Below are 18,818 nucleotides of genomic sequence, written 5' to 3'. Positions count from 1 at the left end.
ACATTGTTGCTATAAATGTGATCCAGAAAGATAGCTTAAAATCCATTGCTAAGTGTTGGTTGTTTGGGGGAAGGGGTAGCTATATTCACACACACACACACACACACACACACACAAACAAACACACAGTAGATAGAATTGTAATATTGAAAAATTTTCATCCTTAGAAATGAGATAGAATAGAAAGGCCATTTTTAGTATTTTTGTGCAAATCTTCAAAAACTATAAAATTAATAAAGACAATAAAATGTATGACAAAGCAGAATCCCTTGCAAGCAAACAAGAATACTATTGAGATATAAAGGAAAATGTTGATTTAAAATAATCCCCTAACTTTGGTTAGAGAATAAGAAGAGCCTTTCAGTAATTTATTATAATGAAATTCAGGAGTGAATATAAAACATACTTTCTATTGAATGATGATCATGTCAGCCAGTATAATACAAAAACAGTCATTGTAATATTTTTAGATGAAAAATAACAACAGATTGCTATAAATTCTTCCTATTGAAAGGTATAATACAATCAAAATATTCTAAATCACAGTAACAAATATTAGCCACAATCAGTCTTATCAGATAACCGATGAGTAATCCAGGTAGATGTTCATTCATATTATGCCAATTAAAGAAGCATTGGGTTGCTCCCGATCTGGTTCTAAGAATTGGTAGCAATGGCAATGGGCGGTTCCACCTACCCACCTGGGATGCTTTTGTGCATGCGTGCAAGTGTGTGCACAAAATGGTAGTAAAGGGTTTTAGAACCCACTATTGCAGTAAAGGCTTATTAATATATTTGTATCTTAATTATCATGTTTTTGCAAATGTATTCAAAAGCATCTCTTTTTTTCTAGTTGGGAAAAAGACTTGGAGCATTTTAGTTATTCATAAATATTGATTTGTGGGCCCTTAAAGCGTGAAATGTCTCAGATGACAGGCAGAACCAAGCTACTAAAAAATGAATGGCAGTTGATTGAAAAGAGGCTTTCCTGTTAAAAGGAGAAAGCATCCTAACCTAGCACATTTCCCTCTAGTTGTTGCTGATAAAAGAACAAGTTGTGATTAATAGCAGAATTCAGGGGCAATCATGGATGCAAGAGACAATGATATACAGATTACAAACAATAAATCAATAGATCCCTTTGGGAAAAAGATGCCACATACAATGAATCTATGGTGCCTCTGCTTCTATTACTGGATTTTGCACAATAGCCCATTGCTACTGAAATGCATGATTCCCTTCAGCCCAAGCTATTGATCTTTATTTTGGAAAAAAAAACCCTGGAGATAGCTGCTTTAGTCATTCTGCTTTGGTTATGCTTGAAAGATCCAGAAAGGTCTCATAAAATAAAGGATATGGAGAGGGGAATAATGTACTCCAAATTCCAGTAAAGAGCTTACTTCAAAATTGTTCCCGCTTCCATTGCAGGTTGCGTACGAAAATTGCACACTGAACTGGAATGGTTTTGTTCTTATGGCTATAATTCTTCCAGAACTAAATAGAGACTGTAGCTTGTGAAAAGCACCTATTTGCATTTTGCATGCAAAAGACTGACATCTAAACTCTGGCTTCAAAATCTCCAATCTGAAATCCAGTTGCCAGTAAGCATTATTAATACCAAGCTGTGTGGGTAATTTTTAGCAAACTGTGAAGTTGCGTTTGCGCTTCTATATGCAAGCTGGTTTCAAGTGAAATGAAAGCCAGTGAAAATATATACAGTGGTACCTCGAGATACGAGTTTAATTCGTTCCGGACCTGGGCTCTTAAGTCGAGCAGCTCTTATCTCGAACGACTTTTCCCCATAGGAATTAATGTAAATAATTTTAATTGGTTCCAGCCCTCAAAAAACTCACAAAGTTAGTCTAAATTATGCAGAAAGACATGTTTTTAATGAAGAAATGTACATGTACATATAAATGAATAATGAAGTTTCTTTCACTTAACTTGTAAACTTTCTTAAACTTTTAAATTTACATATGTTCAACTTCTCTGCCACCCAATCCTGTAGGACAGAGGTCCCCAACCCCTTTTGCACCAGGGACCGGCTTTAAGCGATCAAGAGAGGAATGGGTGAATGAATGGACGGAGGGTGGGAAGGAAGGAAGGAAAGAAAGAGGGAAGGGACAGGAACAGAGGAAGGAAGCAAGGAAACTTATGAAAGGGGAGAGTAAGAGAGGAATGAGGGAAGGGAGGGAGGGAGGGAAGAAGGTGGGAAGGAGAAAGAAAAGAAGAAATAGAGGAAGGGAAGGTAAAAGAGAGAAAGAAAAAGAGCAAGAAAGAAAGAAAGAAAGAAAGAAAGAAAGGGGGAAGGGACAGGAACAGAGGAAGGAAGCAAGGAAACTTATGAAAGGGGAGAGTAAGAGAGGAATGAGTGAAGGGAGGGAGGGAGGGAAGAAGGTGGGAAGGAGAAAGAAAAGAAGAAATAGAGGAAGGGAAGGTAAAAGAGAGAAAGAAAAAGAGCAAGAAAGAAAGCTACAAGCACCCCCCCCCCCGAGCCCCCCAGGCCGGGTGCAACCTTTTAAAACACGCATGCCGCTTCGCAGCTGTCTCCTGAAGCCGAACGCGGAAGTTAGCGTTTGGCTTCAGGAGACAGCTCCTTGGCGCTTGTATCTCGAATTTGGGCTTGTAAGTAGAACAAAAATATCTCTCCCCTCCCAGCTCTTATCTCGAGTTGCTCTTAAGTAGAGCAGCTCTTATGTCGGGGTTCCACTGTATATCTTAATAATTTCCATGTTCTTAATAATTTTCCATCTTTATGAAACATTGCTACTTGGGGTGCTAGGTGTTATCCTAAGGTCTGTGTGTGGAGATTTTGCATTCCAAGTATCTACAATGTGTTTGTACCGGTCTCTAAATGCGCATGGAGTGATGTGAATTTATTGATGCTTATACCTACTGTCACCTTATTTTCTTATTGATTCCTCAACTCGCCCATTACCTGCTATCCATCATGCCAAGTTAGGAAAAAGATGAAAAGGTGCTAAAAAGAGAGTTGGCAAGAATATAAATTTAAAAAAATAAAATCTACCACGGCTATCTACTGGAACGGTTTTGCAAGATCTGTCACAATAGATTTCATCACAGCATAGATGACAGGTTTGCATGGCATTTGGTATTTATTCCTCTCCATTCAACTATCTCCACCTGGACACACATATAAACTCTTGGAGTGATGTATTTGAAAGGGAATATCCTTCTGAAACTGATTACTATTTCTATATAGAATAGTTTTTAAACAAGAGCTAAATTGAGGAAATTTTTAAAAATGTTTCATTGGGGGACATTTATAAGAAATAGAATAACGGGAAGTGATCTGCAAAAGATTGTTGAGACGTTTCTTTCTTTTTAATGTATTTGAAAATCATAAATAAAACTTGAAAAAAAGAAATACATAAGAACTAAATAAAAACCAAATAGAACTAAAAAGAAAAAAGAAATAGAATATCAGACAAAAAAAAAGAGTTTCTCATAGACTTTTTATTAACAACCATGCCATTAGCTGAAGTTCTATAGTATAGCTTTCCCATTTTAGGAAAAACAGGAAAGTGTTTGTTTTTTAATGGACATTTTAAAAAACTCAGTAATGGATGGGAATTCTTCCCATCTAACATAGATAGTAAAATAGATTGCATTTCTGTCAATCTATATTCCTAACAGGGCAAGAAAACACAGGTCAGTTAAAAAAAGAAATGACAATTCATATAATTGAGAACATTTGTAATGTATGGCAACTGAGATAGGAAATAACAATAGGAAGGGACTACCAATCAGATAATTTAGTAATCTCATTTTTATTTAATTTTCCAATTAGGGATAATGAAATGAGCTTCTAATGGATTCAATTATTTTATTACAGTAACCAGATCATACCTCATATCAACACTCAACTGATATACAATTTAGGTTTTGAAAGTAAATTCTTCCAATTATTTTTATTTAAAACATTTATATAAACCTCCTAGAGCAGTGATGGCGAACCTATGGCACAACTGCTACAGGTGGCACACGGAGCCATATCTGCTGGCACACGAGCAGTTGTGTTAGCTAAGCTCCAACATACATATGTGCGCCAGCCAGCTGATTTTTGGCTCACACAGAGGCTCTGGGAGGGCGTTTTTGGCTTCCAGACAGCTTCTGGGGGGATGGGGGAGAGTGTTTTTACCTTTCCCCAGCTCCAGGGAAGCCTTTGGAGCCCAGGAAAGGCAAAACACAAACCTATTGAGCCCACCAGAAGTTGGGAAACAGTAAAAAATAAATCATGAAGCTTCAAATTACTAAAAAGATAAAATATTTGGGACTTACTTTGACCAACAAACTGGCAGTCCTAAAAAAAGATAATTATGAAAAATTGGCTAAAGAAACCAGAATTAATTTAGAAAAATAGGGGAAATTACAAATTTCATTTATGGGAAGAATAGCTACAATAAAGATGATCATACTTCCACAATTCTTATACCTATTCCAAATTGCCCCAATATGTTTAGATCATAAATACTTTAGGGAAATCAACAAAATAATCACAACTTTCATTTGGAATTTTAAAAAAACCCAAGAATTAAACTACTATATCTACAAGATAGTAAACGGAGATGAGGCCTGAGACTACCGGACTTCTCACTTTATTACAAAGCGGCTATGTTAATCTGGATCAAAGACTGGGTCAATTTATTGGACAAAAGAACTTTAACTCTTGAAGGACATGACCTTCAAAAAGGCTGGCATGCTCACTTATGGACTGATGAATTCAAAAAACAAAATACATTTAATCCACATCTAATTAGAAAATCACTGCTGAAAATTTGGTATGAATTTTTTTTAAAAAATTACATTAAAATTCCAGGGTGGCTATCTACAATGGAAGCCTGCCTGTATCCAAATCTAATCAACCCAACAAAAACCCTGAGTTACAAGGACATATTATATCCAGATGGTCTTCTAAAACCAAGAGAGGCCTTAAACCTCCCAAATTCTAAGATGGAATGGTGGACATACATGTAGATTAGTACTAGATACAGAAGAGACATGAAAGAAATGGGCATTGAGCTAACACAAAACCCTCTAGACAAAATCCTGACAGGGCCAGATGAGAAAAATATTTCAAAACTATATAATTACATGTTAGAAAATGAGAACCCAGAAGAAATTGTTAAGGGCCCAATGTTGTCTTGGGCAAAAAAAATGGGCCAAAATATACACCTTGCGGAGTGGGAAAGAACATGGTTGACAACTACTAAAATCACATTATCAGCAACATACAAAGAAAATTACTATAAAATATTTTATAGGTGGTATCTCTCACCTTCCAGAATTGCAAAAATATACCCAAATGCAAATTGTTGCAAATGCAAAAAAGAAATAGGCACATTTTACCACATGTGGTGAACTTGCCACAAAGTAAAAACATTTTGGAGAACTATACACAAGTGGCTGCTAGAAATTACCCAAATAGAAATAGAATTTACTCCAAAAGCCTTTTTACTAGGAATTTGGGACAAGAAGTACCCTAAACAAACTCTTCATATAATGACGCATGTAATCACGGCCACAAGAATAGCGTACGCCCAAAGTTGGAAAAGACAAGACACTCCATCAGAAAAACAAATAATTGGAAAAAAAATTAGCTGTGCGGAGATGGATGAGATGTCAAGAGATATTAAAGGTATACAAACAGATGAAGTAGACAAACCATGGGATAAATGGCACTGCTGGATCCAGAAAAGAATAACACAAAGAGAGGGCAAGAGACATAAAACTACCCAGACGACTTCAGTCAAAAGATATAAATCATAACATTTCATAAGATAAAGGGACTTTATTTCCACTCTTTTCTTATTTCTTCTCTTTTCAACAACATAATTAATCAGAAATGGAATTGTTATATAAGGAAATAGAAACGGGCTATGATCTGCAATGTATAATGAGATAATTCTTCTTTTTATTGTATTTGAAAACATAAATAAACTTTTAAAAAAGAAGTTGGGAAACAAGCCATTTTTAGTTTCCAGAGGGCGTCTTGGGGGTGGAGGAAGCTGTTTTTGCCTTACCCAAGCATTGAATTATGGGTGTGGGCACTAACACATGAGTGATAGCATGCACCCACGCTCTTTTGGCACCCAAGGAAAATAAAGGTTCGCCATCACTGCCCTAGAGTCACATTGAGTTGGATAACCATACAAATGTTTTGAATAAATATAAATATAATTCCCAAAGCAAAAATCTGAAAACCAATTTGTCTCTATTGCACAGCTTCTGCATATATAGGTAATCCTCAATTTATGACAATTCATTTAGCAATTCAAGACCTCTCATAACCCCTGAGGCACTTTATTCCCCACACATAATGACTATAGTGGGGAGAGCCGAGATTGCATGGGTGCCTTATTTAACAACAGCAACAACTTTAATGACTGTAATTCTGTGCTCAGTTGTTGTTGTTGTTGTAAGTCAAGGACTACTGTATTAGGGAATCTTCTTTGGATTTACCAAGGGAGATACTTCCCAGACCCCAATCTGTGCAAAGTTGGCTGAGGAATTTTGGGAGTTGAAATCCACAAGTCTTAAAGTAGGCAAGAGTAGAGGCCCCTGGTCTGGGTTGTAGGCATACACATTCAGACACAGTTGCTATGGAGTTAAGGACATAACAGTAAAGATACTTCACCAGAAGAGCCCATCACTTCTTCACTTGAAACAGAATACCCTACGAGACTAGACTTTCAATCCTGGGCCTAGAAAGCCTAAAACTAAGACGCCTTAAACAAGATCTAAGTATTGCCCACAAGATCATATGCTGCAACGTCCTGCCTGTCGGTGACTACTTCATCTTCAACCCCAACAACACAAGAGCACACAACAGATTTAAACTGAATATTAACCGCTTCAAACTTGACTGTAAAAAATATGACTTCAGTAACTGAGTTGTCGAAGCGTGGAACTCATTACCGGACTCCATAGTGTCATCCCCAAACCCCCAACACTTTACTGTTGGATTATCCATGGTTGACCTGTCCAGATTCCTAAGAGGTCAGCAAGGAGCGAGTACAAGTGCACTAGAGTGCCTTCCGTCCCCTGTCCTATTGCTCTCCTATATCTCCTATACCTTTCTTCTATTCCTATATCTCTCCTTCTATTCTTTCATTGATATGTTCTATTCCTATAACTTCTCTTCTCTTCTTTCTTAGATATATTTTACTATGAGTATCTCCTCTATAACCTTCATCATGTATTTTACTATGTGTATACCCACTAAAACCCTCATTGTGTATTGGACAAAATCAATCAATAAATAAAAATAAACAATCGGGGTCTGTACAAAAGATTCTTGTCTGAATAAATCTGTTTGAAGTCTAGTCTGCCATCGAGTAGTCCAAGACATCAGACCACTAAATTGGATTGTCTGCCAATCCAATACTCAAGGATTTATAAGTAAACAAAGGAACAAAAGCCACAAACCTGGGTTTCAAATGGTTCTATAATTGAACTCACAGCAGCTGAATAAATCTGCCTGCACACAGCTGGCTGAAATTTTCAGGATCTGCCTTTTGCCTAGTGAGAAGCCTCACTGACTACCATTGCTCTGCTTGATGCTACATGTATCAAAGCGGGATTCTGATGATCTTCATCATCTGACTGCTCCAGCTAGTTTAGGAGATGCCTATGATTGCACAGCCTTTTCTGATCAATATGGGCTTGCTTGAAGATTCCTGAGGCTGACTAGCCACTGATTGAGCTGGAGCAACATTGTCAGAACCAGAGTTAGAATCCTGGCCCCTGACACACAACCATGAGAGAATAGAGTACAGGCCTTTTTTTCCTAATTGGAAGATCTCGTGGAAATGTCCATTTCATGTATCTGTTTTCTGTAAAACAGTACTGGTCCAAACCATCATGTCCTCAACACTCAAAATTCAGCAGCTTCCAAGACTACTCCCCAAGACCATTATAGAGCTGAACTGCAAGCACCAAGGTCCATTGGGAATGGTTTGGCCCAATTTAAGCCAGATGTGATGCGCTGCTGAATCTGAGAAAGGCATTCTCCTCAGAAATAATTCTATAGTTATTGCTGTGAGAAATAGACAAGATCTTGATATGCTGATATTCCTCCTTTCTGCTAATTTTTGGACTTCATCTTTTCCTTTCTATTTATTCCCCCTTGCTTCTATACAAACAATTCATCAGCTAAAGCTAACTAGGAAGCTCTGGGTGTGATTATATTGGTTGGATGAAAAACTGGAAGGATTAGCAGTGACGGATAGAAAAACATGCTGGAACATACAACTGTCTGTATATTATGTGAAATGCTATCAAAGTTGCATCTATGCAACTATGGCTCAGTTTCTGATGCCTGGTGCATCAGTTGCAACCCTATTTGGACCGGGAGTCACTGCTCACAGTCACTCATGCCCTCATCACCTTGAGGTTCGACTACTGTAATGCTATATGCATGGGGCTACCTTTGAAAAGTGTTCGGAAACTTCAGATCGTGCAGAATGCAGCTGCGAGAGCAATCATGGGCTTCCCTAAATATGTCACACCAACACTCCGCAGTCTGCATTGGTTGCCGATCAGTTTCCAGTCACAATTCAAAGTGTTGGTTATGACCTATAAAGCCCTTCATGGCATCGGACCAGATTACCTCAGGGACCGCCTTCTGCCACACGAATCCCAGCGGCCAGTTAGGTCCCACAGAGTGGGTCTTCTCTTGGTCCCATCAACTAAACAATGCTGCTTGGCGGGACCCAGGGGAAGAGCCTTCTCTGTGGCGGCCCCGGCCCTCTGGAACCAACTCCCTCCAGAGATTAGAATTGCCCCCACCCTCCTTGCCTTTCGTAAGCTACTTAAAACCCACCTCTGCCGCCAGGCATAGGGGAATTAAGATTTCTTCTCCCCCTAGGCCGTTACAATTGTATGCATGGTATGTTTGTATGTATGTTTGGTTTTGTATATTAAGGGGTTTTTAGTTCACTTTTAGTATTGGATTATTATTGTATACTGTTTATGATTGCTGTTAGCCGCCGCGAGTTTTTGGAGAGGGTCGGCATATAAATCCAATAAAACTTAAAACTTGAAACTTGAAACTTCTTCCTGATAATATCACCTTCAAGCCTAAATCAGTAATCATAAAATTCAAAACTTTAAATGACATAAATCCATCTCAAAAGTGCTGCTTGTAATATTAGATTAAAACAAAAGCCCCCACCTCCCAAAAATCCCTTATTCTACAATCATCTAGGAAATCAGGGGGAAAAAATGTGTTTCTCAGGTTCTACAAAATGTAACTAAACACTGAAAGGTACAGCAAAGGTCTAGCAAAGGAAATAAAGTATATTTGGTTCCTATATAAACTGATCATGATTTCCAGACTGGAATTCTAATTAAAAATTAAATTCAATCTCAAACAATTTGAATCATACACCTCAAAATGTCAAAGCTTTATATCTAAAGTATGTATTATGCCACATTAGCCTAAATCAGGGGTGAAATTCAATTCCCCCCCCCCTGCCTATTCTGTGCACCTGACTTGGATGGCGTGGCAGGGGAAGAATATGCAAAATCTCCATTCCCTTCCCACTCCTGGGGGAAGGATATAGCAAAATCTCCATTCCCACTCTGGGTCCAGTGGTATTTGACGGTTCTCTGAACTACATAGAATTTCTACTACTGGTTCTCCAGAACCTGTAAGAACCTGCTGAATGTCACCCCTGGGCCCACATGTTAATAATATTGTGGTCACGGTTTCTCTAGCAAAATACTTTGTTTTGTCAACTTGCAAAAGTCTGTAGCAACCTGTAGAAAAAAACCTTAACCTGAAGACTTGGGCGCAGCATTAGGCAAGGTATCTACTAATGAGGTGCAGCTGCAAAATATGCAAACAGAATCAGGTGTCCCTATTGTTTAAGTCTAAAAAGGCAGGCTCTTTTACATTCCCAATGCATTATTTCAGTTGATATGCCGATATTCTTGTTTGAACCAGGTGCAGCTTTTTAACAAAGCAAGAGGCAGAGAGTATCTTAGGGTACATAAGAAATTGAATGTGGTTGATTCCAATCTAAATTGAAAGGGAGGAGGAGCAAGAGACAGCATCCAAAAGGACTGAAATTCAGACTGCTAAATCCAATCATTAATTAATTTCATCCAACATTGAGTTATCCAGAAGATTTTGCACTTCCAAATTTTGCATGTTAAAACAATTGACGATGTGGAAAGAAAGTAACTTTGATTTTGGGTTTTATAGATTAGACCGGTAGATATTTATAGAAATGACTCATTCATACTATTATGGAAAAACAAAGAGTTGTGATTTGATGTTAATGCTTTATCTTACTGTAACAGAGAGAGTCCGAAGTCAATGTTTCTTTTTCTTTTTCCATATTTTTCCCACTTCCCTTCCCCCCACTATTTACAGTGTTACCTCTACTTAAGAACTTAATTTGTTCCGTGACCAGGTAAGTAGAAAAGTTCTTACGTAGAAACATTTTTCCCATAGGAATCAAAGTAAAAGCAAATAATGTGTGCAAACCCATTAGGAAAGAAATAAAACCTTGGAATTTGGGTGGGAGGAGGAGGAAGAAGAGGAGGAGGAGGACAGTCACTGCAGAAGGAAGAAGGTGAAGTGAGGGGCATCAAAAAAATCCAAAACTTTAAGGCTTAAAAAAAGAGGGGGACTTTAAGGTGGTGAGGAGGAGGATGCACCTCCCATACACTGCACAAGAGAGAGAAACCCAGGCGGAATGGCAGGAAACTGGCCAGGCCTTCATGCTGCTCTCAAGTTTCCTGGGAATTTTTTCCGGGCTCCGGTTCTTAAGTAGAAAATAGTTCTTAAGAAGTGGCAAAAAAATCTTGAGCACCCAGTTTTTATCTAGAAAAGTTCTTAAGTAGAGGTACCACTGTACTTTTATATTTTGTATTTTATAATGCTCTATAACAGTGGTGGTGAACCTGGGGCACGCGTGCCACAGGTGGCACACTGAGCCATATCTGAGGACACATAAGGCATTGCCCTATGTCAGCTCCATTGCCTTCTTTTTAGCTGTTTTCGCTCTCCCTAGGCTTTAGGAAGGCCTCCTGAAGCTTGGATATGGCAAAAAATGGCCCAGCGGGCCAATGGGAAGTCCAGAGGCTTCAGTGAGCCCTGTGTGCATATGTGTGGGGGCAGCCTGAGATATTGTGCACAAACATGTGTGTGTTATACACATGTGCATGAGGAAGGGCATAACATTATGGGTGGGCCCCCGCATACATACGCTATTACATGTCTGCATCCTTTTGGCAGACAAAAAAGGGTTACCATCAGTGCTCTATAACTTAATAAAAAAAATTCCAGAAAAAGAGAAAAATTGTTAAAACAATTGCAATGAGTAAAATATACTAAAGCGTGTACTGAAAAATATGAATGTAAGATTTGTTTGTTTGTTTGTTCGTTTTTATTCAACTTCTATGCCACCCAATCCCAAAGGACTCAGGGCAACTTACAACAATATAAAAAATACAATTTACAATAAAAGCCCAGTTAAAAAGCCCACGACTCAAACAATCCAATCAACACATATGCATACCATTCAATAAAGCTCATGGCCCCCAGGCCTGCTGGTAAAGCCAGGTCTTTGCAGCCTTTCGGATGCAGTATGGACATCAGTGGGGAGTTGGTTCCATAGAGCCAGGGCGGCCACAGAGAAAGCCCTCCTTTGCAGCCCCACCAACCTGCATTGCTTAGTCGATGGTACCTGGAGAAGGCCAACCATGTGTGATCTCATTGGTCTCTGAGAGATATGCGGCAGGAGATGGTACCATAGATAGTTTGGCCCTAAGCCATGAAAGGCTTAATAGGTAATAACCAACACCTTGAATTGTGACTGGAGACTAATTGGCAGCCAGTGAAGCTCACAGAACATAGGTGTTATACCGAGGTAGACCCATGATGGCTTGCGTGGCTGCATTCTGGATGATAGTGGATTATGCCTAGAATTAGGAGGGGGCCATCCTAGTGTGAGTGGAGACATCCCAGGAAATTATGATGCAGAGATATAAATGTGTGCTATTTTCCTGGTAGAGCAGAAAGAGATAAATAAATGTTTAAAGGATGGTGTAATTGTTTACCTGGTCAAGTAGAGGTATCTCAGATAAAATATCCAGCTGATGTTCCATAAAAGGTAAAAAAGCCAAAACCAAATTAGTGCATCCTGTTCAGTGCTGGAAACCCGGCTTCTGTGCATGCACAGAAGGAAAAAATTGAACAAAAAAAATTCACCACTACCCCCAAATCCCGCTCAAAAAGGGCAGTGGCATCCATGGACCAGCACCAACAGAACTAGCTGCAGTTTGTAACTGGTTCTATAGAACTGGTGCGAACCAGAGGAACCCATTTCTGAATCTTGGCAAATTAAACATTTGAAGAATCACTAATTTTCACCCACCAGATTGCTACCTCCAGAGGAGGAAAAAAACTGAAATTGTGGAAAAGGTAAAGAGTTAAGATAATTCAGAGGAGGGAAAAAAACCAATTTCAGTTTGTGTGTCTAAATGGCAGTTGTCTAGTTACAATAGGTGAGTCAGAAAGACAAAGAAGGATTATGATAATATGATGATATGTAAGAGAAAAATATGGAGCCTCACATAATTGCTCAGTCATCACAGAAACCATATAGATATAGATATATTCCTTCCTGTACTGTGAAAACACATTTTAGTAAAGATGTAGCTTCTGCTCCAATAAATAGAGGTATTCTTTTGCAACTGATATTTTAAGGATGGAGAATTTTAAAATGTTGCTGCTCAAGCCTTATTTATTAAAAGTGTGTGTTGGGGGGGGCAATCTCTTCCTTGATTCCAAGGTCTAAAAGGAAAAAAAAATTAAACCGTTCTGGAACAGACTTTGTAAAAATAAAGAAACCTTCTCTGTTCTTTAATGGATGCAAATCCTACAACAGTTAGTTTAGTTCAATTGCAAAATGCTTCTGTTAGCAGAGGGCTTTTTCATTACTGTAAAATGTAGGAAACAATTTGGTTGAAATGTATGCAAACACACAACATATGCTTTAGCGGGATAATCAGTATAGTGAAACATAAACACACCTGCTAATGTTTGATCCACCAAATTGGTTGCCATGAACGTCACAGCTGGTGATGAGATAGCCGCTACCCTGGTGACTTGAGCTGGCATCAGAGGACTCATGCGAGTCTCGAGTCTAGAAGCAATACCTGCATACAAAAGAGAACAGAAGCATTTGAGTTTTTCATTACATAAAAGGGCAAGGATGTTAGAATTGAACTTGTCATAAATGTGAGATTTAATCAGAAACTAAATGTTAACTATTTAGGAGTGGGAATTTTATTTAATGTGCAATTATAACTAAGTGCAGAGCAGGAAAATCAAAATACTATATATCAGTGATGTCAAACCTATAGCACATGTGTCACAAGTGTTACATGAAGCTATATCTGAGACAGCCATGGGCTACTAGCTGGAACGCTAAATTGTGCTCACCACCGCGGCTCGTAAGTGTTTGCGGGGCCAGCACGATTTCGCTCCTGCACCTGTGGAGGTAGCAAAATCGTGCACGGAGACGCAGGTGTGCCCGTGTTTTGGCAATTTTTTTTATTTGCACGCATGCCGAAACACGGGCGCATCTGCATCTCCATGCACGATTTTGCTATCTCCACAGGTGCAGAAGCAAAATCATGTTGGCCCCGTAAGCACTTATGAAACACTGCGGCGAGTGCAATTTAGCATTACGGCTAGTAGCCTACCACTGATCTGAGGGCATGTGAGGTGCATGTACTGGCCAGCTGATTTTTGGACTTCTTTTCAGCTATTTTCACTCTCCCCCAGGCTTCAGGGAAGCCTCATAAAGCCCGGGGACAGTGAAAAGTGGGCCAACCTGAAGTTTGTTTCTGAACATCACTGCCCCCAGGCTTCAGGAGTCTGGAGGCTTCAGTGAGACCTGTGCACATTCACAGGGAGGGTGGGCCAGTGTGTTTGGGGGTTGTGTGCATGTGGGGGGGGGAGGGCATGTATGTGCGCACACGAGCCACAAAAGATTCTCCATCACTGCTATATACAGTACAACTTGCAATAAAACAATATAATAGTCAATGCAAGGCATTTGCTAATGCAATAAAATTAACACTGCACGAACAAAATATAAATCTCTAGTGAATAATGAGAAAGAAGATTTTTTCCAGTTTCCTAAAGAAGCATTTTAACTTGACTTCTTTAAATCAAAAGAAATTCAAGGGAGAATGGATTCCAGGAAGTTAAGTGGGAAAGTCCTACACTGTAAGGGGCCATTTGAACATGAGGAAAAACTTATCACACAATCAAGCTGAACACAGAGAAAAAAATGAATTGGAATTGAGTTATTCAAATAGGCCAGTTGATCTTGTATGCATGGCCTGAAAAGTCAGCATTTAAATGAATACAGCTTCTAAATACTCAGCCACAACTGAGATAGAAAAAGAAAAGAAGAAAAAAAGAAAGAAAGAAGTAGGAATATATCAGACAGATCTAGGAACAGATTCTTCTGTATATGAACCAGTACAAGGACATCATAGTTAGAAAAACCTACCAATCAACTATTAGCATAATCCAGGTATGACATCTTCAAGTGTGAACTAATGTTCTGTTTTTGAAATAAACAAGATATGAATGGGTTAAATTAAAATATTAAAATTAATGGCAATATTAGTGGTTTTATCAATGGCAGTATGAACTGATAGATATAAGCTGGTCCAGTCAATTTTTAAAAAAATAATTGTCCATGTTAAGGATATATATTACAGAGAACAAATGGATAATTAAATAGATTATGTTTCTTTAAACAAAGCTATAGATGGTTTGCAAAGCATGTTGTTACCACAAGGGAAGGGAATCCCATAACAACTTCTGGGCAAATACCTAAGAGCTTCTAACCTAACAACTTCTGGATAAATTTATAATGCAGCTTTGAAAGTTTGCTAGATAATTTTTTATGCAAACTTTTTCCCTAAGATTTACTACTACGTTCATTGCAGACTTGCAAGCAAAACAGAAATTGGAGGCGAAAGCATGGCTGAAATATGGACACATCACAAAATGAATGGGTGCTTTGTCTGAATAAGATCCAATCTTATGTGTTGTGGCTCTTCAGCAGCCCATGCAGCTGGTAGAGGATCCCACCAGAGAAGCGGCTAATGTGGTGATGTGACAGTGACCTATGCAGCTGGCAGCTGAGTCAAACAGCGAGGAGGCTATCTGATTCATCCAGGGTTTGCCACAAAGCTGTGGCAAAAAAAAGACATAAAATGGGGGGAAAACTCACTTAACAACTGTATTACTTAAGAACAGAAATTTTGGGCTCAGTTGTCCTAGGTCAGGGGTAGGCAAAGTTGGCTCTTCTATGACATGTGGATTTCAACTCCCAGAATTCCTCAGCTAGCATGATTGGCTCAGGAATTCTGGGAGTTGAAGTCCACAAGTCATAGAAGAGCCAACGCTGTCTACCCTTGTCCTAGGTAGTCCTTCCATATATAGGACTACCTATATTTGGAATGACTACCTATATATGGAAACATAATTTCAGATTATCAGATGTTCAGTTTAACGAATTGTTCCCAGATTACATATAATAGTATCAGAAATGTGACTCGCTCTACTATGAGCACAGGCAGCAGTTTTATTGTTAAGAAACAAAATACCTAACCAAATTCATCTTTATATATAGGCTCAGCTTTCAGTAACTATGTATCAGACTGAATATTTTATTAACCCCTATTCACTTTTCTGCATTTCTCAAACTGGTCATACTGCAATAATAAAAAATAAGAAGAATTAGTTTTAGAGAATAATCTAAACATATCATTAAGTATACGATTAATCCTTGCTTGATTTTATCATCCGTAAAAGGCAAGTAGCAGTTATGGGATTAGGACTGGGATTGGGTTACATAGGAATAATATTTAAATGTCCTTTTCTCCAAATATTCTTAAGCAAATATAATAAAAATTACACAGTAACCAGTGAAGGGCTACCAACATTTTTATTACCACATTGTTGGTGTGGCTTATGTAGGATGCCCTGCATTTTCTTTCAACATCTTTCAGTGCAAATTGGGTGCAGTGGGGTGGAGCTCCATTTTTGCATCCCCCCCATTCGGTTACAGAATCTTTAAAATTTCATTAATTTCCAGCCCTCATTTAATACGTATTTTCATTGATATCTGTTATGTTTTGAGACTGACATTTGTACCTTTACTTGCTCATTGCAGCTCCAATTAAAAAACAGACTAAGAATACCTCTCTGAAAAGAATCCAACAAATATTCATCATCCTGAATATTGTACAGATGTTTAATCTAGATACCTTAGAACATTGATGGAGAACCTATGGCACGGGTGCCACAGGTGGCTTGTGGAGCCATATCTGTTGGCATGCGAGTTGTTGCCTTAACTCAGCTCTAATGCGCATGTGTGTGCCAGTCAGCTGATTTTTGGCTCACACAGAGACTCTGGGAAGACATTTTTGGCTTCCAGAGAGCCTCCGTGTGGAATGGGGGAGGGTGTTTTTATCCTCTCCCCAGCTCCAGGGAAGCCTTTGGAGCTTGGGGAGGGAGAAACATGAGCCTACTGGGCTCACCAGAAGTTGGTAAACAGGCCGTTTCTGGCCTCTGGAGGTCCTCTGGGGGGAGAAGGGGAAGCTGTTTTCGCCTTCTCCAGGCATTGAATTATGTGTTTGGGTACTCACACATGCATGATAGTGTGCACACACACACTTTTTCGGCACCCGGGGAAAAAAGGTTCGCTATCACTGCCTTAGACAAACATAGGTTGATTATATATGAAAGCTTTGCACATCCTTAGCAATTCTTCCCTGAATCTGTAGGCAAAGGTTGCTTCCCTTGTACAGACAAGCTCATGGCAGAGACTATGTCATAGGGTGGGTATCTCAACAAGCCCTTCTCAACATTTGGTCACATTCTGCTGCATTTCCATTCAGAATACAGATGAAGCAAGCTGGCTTTTGAAATGGAACCTCTCAAACCCTCTAATCAATCCATTTCTCCTTTATCTTAGGTAAACATAAGGATGAGTCAGGCTTCCTGTTTCTGATTTGCTTTTCAAGACTTTGCATATCCACAGAAGGACTCTGACCTAGCTCATGTACTTTCTGCTTTTCTAATCAACACTCTCTGCATGCACATTTTTCATTTAGTACTTGAAAAAGCCACAGTGACAAAAGCCAGCAAATACACTTAGGCTACTTATGTGAGCTGCGTTTCCACCCTGCTCTCCCTCCCCTCCAAACCATCACAACGTAGAACTAACATAAGCCTGCACATAATTTCCACTATAATGTGCTGTTTTTCCTCTCCTCTCTCCTTCTCCTTCTGAAAAAAGAGGGAGCCTGAAGTACAGATTTTCACTGTAAGGATAAAGTTTTGCATTCATTTCTCTATTGGTTGGATTTGTATATTTCTTACTATAAGTTGCAAAAAATTAAAAATTCTAAATTCTAGTATTCAGAAGGGTTATTTTTTAAAGTATCCCTACATAATCTTATGTAATATAATTTTCATTATCTCATTTCCTAGAGTCAAACCAGAATACGGCAAATCATAATCCTTAACAATAGGTTGTATTTTTACCACCAAGTGATATACCTATCCTTGATTTCAGTTCCAATTCTGGGTCATTATGATTAACATGTTTCTGAACATTTTCCTGCCTACAGAACAGTACAGTACAGGAAAGGAAAGGAAGGCAAAGGAAGGGAAGGGGAAATGGAAAGGAAGAAGAAAGAAAAAGGGACAGGGGAAAAGGAAAGGGAAAGGAGAGGAAGAGGAAGTAGAAAGGAGAGGAAAGTAAAGGAAAGAAAATGGAAAGGAAAAAGAAAAGGAAGGAAAGTGAGAGGAGAGAAGAAGAAAAGGAAAAAAGGAAAAGGAGAGGAAGAAGAAGTGAAGAGGAGAAGAAAGGAAAAGAAAAAGAAAGGAAAAGGAAGGAAAGCAAGAGGAGAGAGGAGGAAAAGTCAAAAAGTAAAAGAAGATGATTATTGCAATGCGCTCTACATGGGGCTACCCTTGCAGAGCATTTGGAGACTTCATCTGGTGCAGAATGCAGCAGTGCATGCAATAATGGGTGTGCCAAGGTTGTTTTGTATTACTCCAACTTTATGTGCACTGCATTGCTTGCCAGTCAGGCTCTGAACGCAATTCAAAGTGTTGGTAATTACCTTTGAAGCCCTAAATGGCTCAGGGCCAGACTATTTATGGGACCACCTTCTCCCTCATACCTCGCTGCGGCCAGTAAGGACTCAGAGAGTTGGCCTTCTCCAGGTTCCATCCACCAAACAATGTTGGTTGGCGGGACCTTGGGGAAGAGCCTTCTCTGTGGCAGCTCTTATCCTTTGCAACCAACTGCCTCCAGTGATCCACATTATCTCCACCCTACTGGTCTTCCAGAAATCCGTTAAGATCTGGCTTTCCAGCAGGCCTGGAATTAAGCTGATTGCAAGTATGTATTTTTTTATATTACTGTCATTACTGATTTTTATTATTAGATTTTAACTGTTTTTATTGGTGTTGTATTTATTCCGATAGTTAGCCGATTGGAGTGAGCGGCATATAAATGCAATGAACGAATGAACAAACAAACAAATAAATAAATAAATAAATAAATGAGGAAGTGGAGAGGAGAGGAAGAGGAAAAGGAAAAGGACAAGGATAAAGAAAGTAGAGGGAAGGGGAAGGGAAAGGGACAGGATGGGGAGATGACAGGTAGAGGAGAGGGAGAAGGAAGGGAAAAGAGGGGAGAGAGAAAGGCAGAGGAGGTTGGTTGTTTTTCGTGGGTTTT

The 18,818-nt window shown here is 39.1% G+C and overlaps 1 protein-coding gene across 1 annotated transcript in view; it reads right to left on the bottom strand.

Moving 5' to 3' along the window:
- The window catches only part of TCERG1L (transcription elongation regulator 1 like), a 247,800-nt gene that overhangs the window by 69,604 nt on the left and 159,378 nt on the right, over nucleotides 1-18,818 (bottom strand). The window contains exon 5 of the mRNA XM_070754209.1: nucleotides 13,069-13,194. Within this exon, the coding sequence (XP_070610310.1) occupies nucleotides 13,069-13,194 (126 nt within the window). The remainder of the gene's footprint in view (nucleotides 1-13,068; nucleotides 13,195-18,818) is intronic.

The sequence above is a fragment of the Erythrolamprus reginae genome, chromosome 5 (assembly GCF_031021105.1).
Source record: "Erythrolamprus reginae isolate rEryReg1 chromosome 5, rEryReg1.hap1, whole genome shotgun sequence".
In the NCBI taxonomy this organism is placed as follows: domain Eukaryota; kingdom Metazoa; phylum Chordata; class Lepidosauria; order Squamata; family Dipsadidae; genus Erythrolamprus; species Erythrolamprus reginae.
This window is presented reverse-complemented; position numbering and strand designations above follow the sequence as displayed.